Source organism: Triticum aestivum, chromosome 1A (assembly GCF_018294505.1).
Source record: "Triticum aestivum cultivar Chinese Spring chromosome 1A, IWGSC CS RefSeq v2.1, whole genome shotgun sequence".
NCBI classification, from domain to species: Eukaryota; Viridiplantae; Streptophyta; class Magnoliopsida; order Poales; family Poaceae; genus Triticum; species Triticum aestivum.
In genome coordinates, this window is record NC_057794.1 from 101,232,470 (window position 1) to 101,243,298 (window position 10,829).

The 10,829-nt window shown below is 43.9% G+C and overlaps 2 protein-coding genes across 2 annotated transcripts; both read left to right on the plus strand.

The window, feature by feature from the left end:
* The first annotated feature begins 4,117 nt into the window (after positions 1 to 4,117).
* Positions 4,118 to 8,149, plus strand: LOC123038636 (asparagine--tRNA ligase, cytoplasmic 1). Its single transcript, XM_044462202.1, has 6 exons — positions 4,118 to 4,733; positions 5,688 to 6,281; positions 6,399 to 6,646; positions 6,734 to 6,863; positions 7,077 to 7,135; positions 7,685 to 8,149. The coding sequence occupies exons 1-6, from the start codon at positions 4,248 to 4,250 to the stop codon at positions 7,866 to 7,868; spliced, it is 1,701 nt and encodes a 566-aa protein (XP_044318137.1). The 5' UTR covers positions 4,118 to 4,247; the 3' UTR covers positions 7,869 to 8,149.
* A 315-nt stretch (positions 8,150 to 8,464) lies between these two features.
* LOC123038652 (glutathione S-transferase 4) lies at positions 8,465 to 9,500 on the plus strand. The gene is made up of 2 exons (XM_044462203.1): positions 8,465 to 8,751; positions 8,826 to 9,500. Exons 1-2 carry the CDS (start codon positions 8,550 to 8,552, stop codon positions 9,293 to 9,295), a joined length of 672 nt encoding a protein of 223 aa, XP_044318138.1. The 5' UTR covers positions 8,465 to 8,549; the 3' UTR covers positions 9,296 to 9,500.
* Positions 9,501 to 10,829: the final 1,329 nt, after the last annotated feature.

Below are 10,829 nucleotides of genomic sequence, written 5' to 3' on the forward strand. Positions count from 1 at the left end.
TTATGGGTTGTATGACATCGATGTGGATTATTGGGAATGTATCTGGTGCACCGGGGCAATTGGTGCTACCGATGCACCGGACCCCGTTGCACACTCAAAAATGTTTGAAAAAATTTAGTGTATTGACACAACGTCAATGTATGTTTTCACAAAAATTCAAATCAAAATTTGAAAATTGCTCGAGATACATAAATGAAAATTTTGTAATTAATGTGCTAATGGGCCAAAATTGAAGTCCAGCTTGTGTTATGTATTATTCAGCGTCAAAATTGTCATTTTTCTATCTCGAGCAATGTTTCGAATTTTATTTTGAATTTTTGTGACAACATACATTAATGTTCATTTATTCCGGATTTGGTCAAACATTTTTGAATGCACAATGGGGGACCGGTGCACCAGATACATTCCCGTGGATTATGATAGTCTAAACTGCTAGAATTGCAATAAAGAAGCTATAGTCGAGGCCGGGTGACGCAAACAACGCAAATCTTAACACCAACTTGTTAGTGGATCGTCACACTGGCCCTGACCTTTATTTCAGTTTACAAAGCACCAAATGGCACTACCGTGGTGCCATGTCCGTGATGACGTCTGTGTTTATATACAAGTGTCATATCGCCGTCTCTGGATATTTTGGCCATGGCACTGTCAACGCAGGATTTTATTCAGTATGCCTACACAAGTCCAATAAGGGATCCCACCGCCGTCCTGATACTAGTTTATGTCTACACTATTTTTTCCACACCATTGAGGAGATAATTTACCACCGAATGATGATTGTCCACAAGCAAGATGTTGTTGTATGCAGCGGCGGAGGTATGATTGCCTAAAATGCGTCGAGGGTGGTGGTTAAAGCACAACACAAGCAAAACCATGACCATGGGATGGGGCCCTGGCCTCCGACTCCACCACCTCCTTGCTGCTCATGGTTGTCCCCTCCAAACTTGATGACACTCCTTGAAAACACCAGTCTACACGGCGGTAATCATGTTTAAGCCTGCATCAATGGCGTCGTCGGCATGCACCATGACTTCATGGTCTTGTGGACATGTCCCGCGACTTCCATCATATCTTTGACAAGGTAGAGCGGTGCATCAATGGCGCCATTGGTATGTCCCTCCTGCATGCGTGATCCTATACCATAGTGGCATTATGCCAAGACGGCACACCAGGCCTTTTGTTGTACATGGGAACAAAATCTATCACCAGAAGCAAATAATTTTTGCTTTAGAGGAAAATTATATTCATTGGTTGACGCACTGATGTTATAATTAAAAAAAGGTTTCATTAAAAGCAAACACTATTCTCTTTGGAAGTGGACTCTCTTTTATTTTCGGAAGCAAGCAGGAAAAAATTAGGAAGCAAGCGAGAAACAATGGTACGTCGATCAACTAGCATGTTTGTCCATGGAAGCAAATTCTTTATTTGACGTGACCAAATTTTCATTGCATTAGAGGCACATATCCAATGCATTGGAAGAAGCTAACATGAATTTTAACTACATGTGATGCTCTACTGTTGAGGCAACAAATGACACTTATGGAAGCATGCTAAAAATATTAATTTTTATGCTAAAGCATCAAATGATAAGTTACGAAACATTATCATTTTTCGTATGAAGCAACGAAATTGTTAGCAAACCAAAAAGCACATATGAAAAATAAAGGAAACACAAACTAACGATAGTTGCAAATGTTTCAAAATCCAACAAAACTGATGTGTTAAACATTGCTGCCCTGAATTTGAAAAAGATGAGTCCATATTACAACCTCGAACTACCACCGAAGTCTAAAACACAACCCTGAACTACGAAATCGTCTAATTTGAAACCCCAAACTTCCAAAACCGGACAAAAAAACAACCCTGGGGTGGTTTTTGATCGGTTTTGACCAGTCAACTGCCTAGTCAACGCCAAGTCATTTTTGGGTCAAATTTTCGCAAACAAAATTTCCCAGAAAAAATGAAAAAAAATCACAAAAACCCACACAACCATTATGTTCAATCTGGGAAAGTCTCAAAAATTGTTAATTATAAACTAAAGTGAAAATTCAAATTCAGAGCTTTTTTGTTTCAAATTTTGACCAAAAAAAGCTTCCATTTTTTTTGAAAAAGTTCTCAAAAATCCACACAACCCTTAGACTGTGGAAGTTTCAAGAAGTTTTGCCTGCTGGGTAAAAAATAGAAGCAAATTTTAGGTTCAGGAGATGGTGACATGGCGTACGACTTGGCGCTGACTAGGCTGTTAATTGGTCAAAAATGGTCAAAACCAGTCAAAACCAACCCAGGGTTGTTTTTTATCTGGTTTTGAAAGTTGAGTGTTGTATATTAGACTGAAAGTGCGTTATATCGACTAGAGGGGGGTTGAATAGGCGATTTTATAAAAGTCTTCAGAATATAGAAGTTTTGAAGATAAACGATAAAATTAAACCTATTACCATGCAGCGGAAGGTAGACTACACTAGGCAAACCATAGTCAAGTATTCAATGAAGTGAAAGCACAAAGACTAATAGCAGCTAGGTAGTAAGGATCAGGTAGAAAGATATGGTGAAGCCAAACAGAACATGCAGTCACTCAGTGAAGACAAATGATAGTGCAAACATACAATGACTTCACAAGGAGTAACAGTAAGTAAAGTGAATTGAAGATGAGACCAGTGACTCGTTGAAGACAATGATTTGTTGGACCAGTTCCAGTTGCTGTGACAACTGTACGTTTGGTTGGAGCGGCTAGGTATTTAAACCTTAGGACACACAGTCCCGGACACCCAGTCCTCACCGTATTATCCTTGAGCTAAGGTCACAACGACCTCGCCCAATCACTCTGGTAAGTCTTCAAGGTAGACTCCCAAACCTTCACAGACTTCGTTCACCGGCAATCCACAATGTCTCTTGGATGCTCAGAACGCGACGCCTAATCGGCTGGAGGATGCACAGTCCTCAAGTGTAATAAGTCTTCAGATCACACAGACAAGAAGACTTAAGTGATGCCCAATTCTCTCTGGCTCTGGTGGTTAGGGCTTTATTCTCGCAAGGAATTCTCTCTCAAAGGCTTCGAGGTGGGTTGCTCTCAAACGACAAAAACCGTACTTTCAATCTGAGCAGCCAACCATTTATGGTTGTAGGGGGTGGGCTATTTATAGCCACTTGGCAACCCGACCTAATTTGTCCGAAATGACCCTGGGTCACTAAGGAACTGACACGTGTTCCAACGGTTAGATTTCAAACTCACACGGCAATTTTACTTGGGCTACAAGCAAAGCTGACTTGTCCGACTCTGGACAAGATTCGCTCTTATAGTATTCACTCGAAGACATAGGTTTTTTTGGTTTAGGCATCACTTCAGTCATTCTGACTAGTTCTCTTGGACCCCACTTAACAGTACGGTGGTTCCTATGACTCAACACAAAAGAAAAAGAACTACAAAAGATCTAAGTCTTCGAGCTCCATAGGCTTCATATAGTGTCTTCTCTTGTCATAGTCTTCAATATGAATATCTTCATATACCCCCTTTGACTTCAATGTCTTCATACATTTTTAGGGGTCATCTCTGGTAGTAAAACCGAATTAATGAGGGACTTCTACCTGTGTTATCCTGCAATTCTCACAAACACATTAGTCCCTCAACTAGGTTTGTCGTTAATACTCCAAAACCAACTAGGTTTGTCCCTCAACAAGGTTTTTCGATTTCAATTGTAGTTTGATTGTCCCGTTTGGTGGCTCGAAAGTGCCTGATCACAAATCCCTCATTGGTTCGACAGGCACCGATTCCCATTTTCTCCATGGAACCACCAGTCCAGTTCGAATTTTTAAACTATGCTCCAATCCAACTATAGCCCGATGGTATAACCTGGTGCAGGGATTGAATCAGACTCCAATTCCGAGGCCCTAAATAAACTTAACAATATAACTAGTATTTTGAACGCCAATACAATGCCATTATAGTTATCTTAAGTGCCTTATCATAATCACCAAATCCATAGAACATATGCAAAATGAGATTTTTTTGGGCAGGATTCTGTTGCTAGAACACTAGAAAATGGTACCAAGAGAGATGGAGACAACCCAACGTTGTGGGAGCAGCCCCTTCAAATGCTGATCCGACGGCTGTGGAGTCCCTCGTCCTCTCCTCTTCACTCATCGCAGCCTATCCACCAGGCCACCACCAAGCAGGCAGTCCAGACGCGCGCACCACCAAAAAACCCTAATCCCCTCGCAGCCGCCAGAGCCCCCGGAGCGAACCCGCCGCCATGGCCGACGACGCGGCATCGGCCCCGCCGACGGCGCAGCTGGCCGCCGCCTCCATCTCCTCGTCGCCCTCCTCCGACCTCGAGCCGCCGACCTCCCGCACCCGCATCCGCGCCATCCTCGACGCCGGCGACGCCATGGCCGGGGAGCGCGTGGTCGTCGGCGGCTGGGTCAAGACCGGCCGCCAGCAGGGCAAGGGCGAGTTCGCCTTCCTCGAGGTCAACGACGGCTCCTGCCAGGGGAACCTCCAGGTCATGGTCGACAAGGACGTGCACCCGCTCGCAAGCCTCACCCACACGGGCACCTCCGTGCTCGTCGAGGGCGTGCTCAAGAAGCCCCCCGCGGAAGCCAAGCAGCGCATCGAGTTGAAGGTGGAGCGGGTCATCGAGCTCGGGGAGGTGGACGCCGCCGCCTACCCGCTGCCCAAGACCAAGATCACGCTCGAGACGCTCAGGGACTTCGTCCACCTCCGCGCACGCACCAACACGGTATAGATCGTAGTTTTTCTTCCTATTCTTACGCATTGAACTGGATTTTGGACGTTGTCGTGAGAATCTCGAGTGATTCATATGAATCCAGAACTTTCCGTGTACGGCTGTACCCGCAGATGTAGTTTTTGCTCATTTCTACTCACCCTTGCTGATTATTGAGACAGTCCAAATACATAAATTAAGTGTTTTGGCCTTTTTTATAGTTCGATGAAGTTGATTCTTAGAATCCGCAGTTCCTTGATAGTAATGCCAGTATCCATTTATTCCTGTGAGGCGTACCCCTTTGGAATTTCCGAATGACAGGATGTCTTTTTGTATCTCCTTTTGTATTGGTATGCTGTTTATCTTTTTTCATTTGTGCCACCTAATCAAAATGACTAGTTTCAGTCTTACCTCTAAGCATTCATTTTGCAATTGCCCGGTGAGAATTTTAGTTAGTTAAAGCTATGGAGTTTGCAGCATACTAGGGTGTCATAGGATTGGTTGCTTGATGTATTATGAACTTAAAGGCTGTTGGTTCGTGATGCAGTTTTCTGTTATGTTTTTTTTTTCAATTTTACGGTGTTAATGGGAAGCATTAGTTAATTCAGGACGCTAATGGATGGATGCTGGATTTGCTTGGCTGTGATATGTTACTATAGTATAGATAGAGGCAGTTATGGCTTGATTTACTATTTCTGAAGTATCCACCACATATGCAATCGGACTATTTCACCATGGGGGTTCTATACTTTGTTTTGTTCTTACATCGTGAAATATAGTTTATGAAAAGCTGGTTAGCATTTTGATGAACTTGCTTGTTTGGATATTGGTGTACAGTATACCAAGGCTAGATTCTGCAGTAATGAGAAAGAAATATGTTACCTTCTTGCAATTCATTATTTCATGCTGATTCCCCTCTGCTTTGGTTTGTAAGAATTAGCTTAACACTTGCTCTCTAATCTTCTGCAGATAGGCGCAGTTGCTCGGATAAGGCACCAGCTTGCCTACGCAACCCACAGTTTTTTCGATGAAAATGGATTTTTGTATATTCACACCCCCATAATAACCACCAGCGACTGTGAGGGTGCAGGTGAGATGTTCCAAGTCACTGCCTTATTCAGCCAGGCTGAAAAGGTGGAGAAGGAGCTTAAGGAGAACCCTGCACCATCAGAAGCTGACGTTGAGGCTGCTAAGCTTGTTGTTAAAGAGAAAGGAGATGCAGTTGCTCAATTGAAAGCAGCAAAAGCTAGCAAGCAAGAGATAACTGCTGCTGTTTCCGTGCTTACAAAAGCTAAAGAGAATGTGTTAAGGGTGGAAGAGCGCTCTAAGTTGAAACCTGGACTTCCACTCAAGGATGATGGGAAAATTGCGTTTGAGAATGACTTCTTCAAGCGTCAAGCTTTTCTGACCGTTTCAGGCCAACTTCAGGTCGAAACTTATGCTTGTGCTCTCAGTAATGTGTATACCTTTGGACCAACATTCCGGGCAGAGAACTCACATACATCAAGACATTTGGCAGAGTTTTGGATGGTTGAACCAGAAATTGCATTTGCAAACTTGCAGGTGAGCCCATCTTAACTACATTCAGATTGTTTCTGGCTTGGCTTATCTATCTAGATTATTACATGAAATTATTTTGGTGAACGGTATTAATGTTGGCCTTAATGAACCGTGCTACAGGATGATATGAACTGTGCTGAAAGGTATGTACAGTACCTGTGCAAATGGTTACTCAAGCATTGCCGAGAAGACATGGAATTCATGGTTAAACATGTGGACAAGACCGCAATTGAGCGTCTGGAGCTTGTTTCCTCTACTCCGTTTGAACGCATTTCATATACAAAGGCTGTGGAGATCTTAGAAGGTGTAGATAAGAAGTTTGAGAACAAGGTTGAATGGGGAATTGATTTAGCATCTGAGCATGAGAGGTATGGAGATTGGAATCTCTACTGCTATTCTGGTATCAGTTATTTACCCTTGTTTAGATTTGTATAATTCTTTCTTTTGGTATGAAGGTATTTGACTGAGGTGATATTTAAGAAGCCAGTTATTGTGTATAACTACCCAAAAGGAATAAAGGCATTTTACATGAGGCTCAATGATGACCAGAAGACAGTAGCTGCAATGGATGTTCTTGTTCCCAAGGTACATAATCTGTTAAATTATGATATCAAATGATTTTTATACTTTTGCGAAAGCAATAGTCTTGCAATGATGATCATTCCACAGTTCAATTTTTGTATCTTTTATATTCTTTGTTAAGCATGACAGTGGGAATTGTGCCTAGTAGGTTCAGTACTGATTCATGCCTTAAATCCATAGTTGTGGTCACTTACTTTTTGAGTACTGTTTTCCTAGGTTGGTGAATTAATCGGTGGAAGCCAAAGGGAGGAGCGTCTTGATATTCTTAAGCAAAGGTAGCGTCACCTAAATTTGACTGTGGACTATTTTGTGTCCCAGTGACTTTTACATGTTATTTTATTCTTGTTGCTACTTGAATGATTCAAAGTCGAGTGAAGATCTGCTTTTTTCTTGTACAAGTAGATTTTTTTGTAGTGATCACCCTGTTGTTAGAGAGTTGTGGGCTTTCTACCTGAGTTGTTTGTTTTTGCTTATGGCATATATTATCTTAGTTTTGTTTAACACCAGGATGTCTGTTGGCTAGTGTCTGATACTGTTAAACACTGTTGTGGATTGACGCACCCAACATGATGATGATAGTAGTGGCATCATCCCAACATGCAGTATGGTTTTGGTTCTCTAAACACTAGCAATCTCATCTTCCGGTTAGCCTTTTTTTTCTGGGTACAAATCGATGTCAATGAATACATTTTGTACTGTAAAAAACTTGCATTCTCATGTTCTTGACAGATTTTGTAATTGTAAGAGCTCTACATAAAGGATACAAACTTATGGATTGTTTCTTTATGACCTGTGAGATGACCGCGTAACATCTTGTTCTATAGGATACTGGACGCGGATCTTCCTCTGGAGCCATATGAGTGGTACCTGGACCTCCGACGCTTTGGCTCAGTGAAGCACAGCGGGTTCGGCCTAGGGTTCGAGAGGATGATCCTTTTCGCCACCGGCCTGGAGAACATCAGAGATGTCATCCCATTCCCAAGATACCCTGGGAGGGCCGATCTTTGAAGGGCTGCAGATGTCTGCCTTGAGATATAAGAACGTCAATTCTACACTTTGTTAGCGATTTTGAAGAAGTGTTGGCCGTCCGGTTAGATTGATATATATACGCATGCTGATATCATTTGATATGTCTCGTGTCTTGGCTTGTTGTGATTCTTAAAAAAAGTATCAGGCTTGTTTTAAGATTAGAACGTTGAAGTATTATTGGTCCTTAGCATCTTCTTTTTGTAAATTTAATTTGATATCCTGTTTGGATCCTATGTCTGCAAACTTCGAGCTGTTTTGAAGATGTCTTGGTTAGATGGGGGAAAAATGTTAAATTGGTGTCACCTTGACCCACAATAGCCCAAAGTTCATACCCCAGTTCCTTTCTTAAAGTCATTATAAGAAAACATGTTCCAAACGATGTAAAGGTTTAATTTGTTTACTGGAAAAACGATGAAAAAGTTGCTCGGCGACGAACTGCCCATGCGGCATCTCACCCACCGGGCTTACAAAAAACATCATAGTACGACGATGTGGATCCGGACCGCATCGTCGGTCAGCTCAGGACGCAAGCAGTGACGCCTTGGCCCGCCTATTAAACCAACTCCGCTATGTGTATGAGCGCATTCAAGCTAGCAGAGCACACACACGCGTCCATCTCCAAGAAGCGGAAGCTAGCACAGCAGAGCAAAGCAAGGTGCAATGGCGCCGGCGGTGAAGGTGTACGGGTGGGCGGTGTCGCCGTTCGTGGCGCGCCCGCTGCTGTGCCTGGAGGAGGCCGGCGTCGACTACGAGCTCGTCCCCATGAGCCGCGCGGCCGGCGACCACCGCCAGCCGGACTTCCTCGCCCGGAACCCCTTCGGCCAGGTCCCCGTCCTCGAGGACGGCGACCTCACCCTCTTCGGTACGCCCATTTCCATCATCCTCTATTCTCAGGAGTAGGAACGAGTTATTAACAGTCTGAAATTCCGCACGCAGAGTCGCGCGCGATCGCGAGGCACGTGCTCCGGAAGCACAAGCCGGAGCTGCTGGGCTGCGGCTCGCCGGAGGCGGAGGCGATGGTGGACGTGTGGCTGGAGGTGGAGGCCCACCAGTACAACCCGGCGGTCAGCGCCATCGTGGTACAGTGCATCATCTTGCCGCTCCTCGGCGGCGCGCGGGACCAGGCGGTGGTGGACGAGAACGTGGCCAAGCTCAAGAAGGTGCTGGAGGTCTACGAGGCGCGGCTGTCGGCGTCGAGGTACCTCGCCGGCGACGACATCAGCCTCGCCGACCTCAGCCACTTCCCCTTCACGCGCTACTTGATGGAGACGGAGTACGCGCCGCTGGTGGCGGAGCTCCCCCACGTGAACGCGTGGTGGGAGGGGCTCAAGGCCAGGCCGGCCGCGAGGAAGGTGACGGAGCTCATGCCGCCGGACCTTGGGCTTGGAAAGAAGGCAGAGGAGTGATGACTGCCTGGCAATTACACCGGACTGCCGCCCACGTTCACCAGAATCGAGCAAGTCACTGTCGACTGTCGAGTCTCCTGTCCGGTTTTGCGTTGTACCGGCAGATATGTTCTGTGCCAGTGGCTCGTGTTTTGAGTCTCACGCTTGAATAAAATGCAAGATACCCATCGGTTCCAAAATAATTAAAATTTTATGTTTATTTTAAGTCAAGCTTCATTGAATTTGATCAGTTTTTATATTAAAATATATCAACATCAAACTTGCTCATTACGAAATGTATTTTCATATTATATTGATATAATGACACAGACACACACCAGTTTCAAAAAAAAAAGACAGACACACACCTGACGTTTCTTACCTACCGATTTCACGCGAACGATCTTTGTGCCATCCGAACACGAATCACAGTGCAGGGCGTGTCACCACATCATGATAGGTGCAAACCATTGAATGAGTTCACGTCGGAGGGTGGCCTGATCTTCACGTCGTAGGATCGAATCAGAAGAGATAACTAGATGCAAGCAGTCGGAATAACTAACTTTGTACCCGTCAAGGTTGGATGCAATCCGTACATCGAGGATGGCTAACCGGAGCTCCAAAAACTTCAACCCGCTATCTGAACAATCGTAAAATCATAAATCGAAACTAACCCACATAAAACAACCAGAACCATAGAGCACGAATTAGGGGGATCGAGAGGGTCCTTCTGGTGAATCCAGATGAACTCACAAGAGGAAAGGTAGTAAGTATCTCTCGAATCTACAGCAATCTTGCCGCATAAGCTTGTAGTAAATAGTTGGACATATTTCTTAAAGGATGAGGGATATGAGGTTTTATAGCCAGGTGTGAAAATGTTTAGAAAATTACCAGCTTAGCATGGCTTCCTTGGGGGAATAAGCTGTCAACTTTCAAAGTTGTTGGAAAGCTCCTCGAAAATTCGCGAAGCCTTAACAGTCTGGATACCTTCTACGAGAATGACTAGAACGCTTGACTCAAACTCCAAATGATGTGAGATTTCTTGCGTTGGAAAGTAAATTTGATGTAGTTTCTGGTGATATACCCCAATGGTAACACAAATACTTCATGGAATGCATAAATTTAGCTTTCACCTTTGCAAACTTCTTCAAATGTTTATGAATGTCACATGATGTTTTGTTCGACTCAACAACTCCTTTCAACTAATATTTCCACGTAGTATAAACTTGTAAGCAACCATGATCATGTTCATATCATCATCCCTCTCTTGGAGAAAATTCGTCCTCAACTTCCTTTGGCCTACAAGATAATAGCCGAGGACAAAACAAAATAAGAAGACAAAGGGAAATATGAATAATCATGTGCAACATTCAATATTATTGGATCTTATATAGTCTCTTCAAGATTGAAAAGAACATATTCCTGGATGGATGATGTGCCCAACAATTCCTGGATGGATCCAATATTATATAGTCTCTAATCATGTGCAACTTTCTTAAGGCAAACTTGTTTAACTTATGTCTGTACTCAGATATTGTTGCTTTCGCTGACTCGT

Excerpts from the sequence above, each read along its gene's own strand:
- LOC123038652 (XM_044462203.1), top strand. The coding sequence starts at position 8,550 with ATGGCGCCGGCGGTGAAGGTGTACGGGTGGGCGGTGTCGCCGTTCGTG. Across the intron at positions 8,752-8,825 it reads CGGCGACCTCACCCTCTTCG|AGTCGCGCGCGATCGCGAGG; the intron begins GTACGCCCATTT and ends TTCCGCACGCAG.
- LOC123038636 (XM_044462202.1), top strand. The coding sequence starts at position 4,248 with ATGGCCGACGACGCGGCATCGGCCCCGCCGACGGCGCAGCTGGCCGCC. Across the intron at positions 6,282-6,398 it reads TTGCATTTGCAAACTTGCAG|GATGATATGAACTGTGCTGA; the intron begins GTGAGCCCATCT and ends ACCGTGCTACAG. Across the intron at positions 6,864-7,076 it reads TGGATGTTCTTGTTCCCAAG|GTTGGTGAATTAATCGGTGG; the intron begins GTACATAATCTG and ends CTGTTTTCCTAG.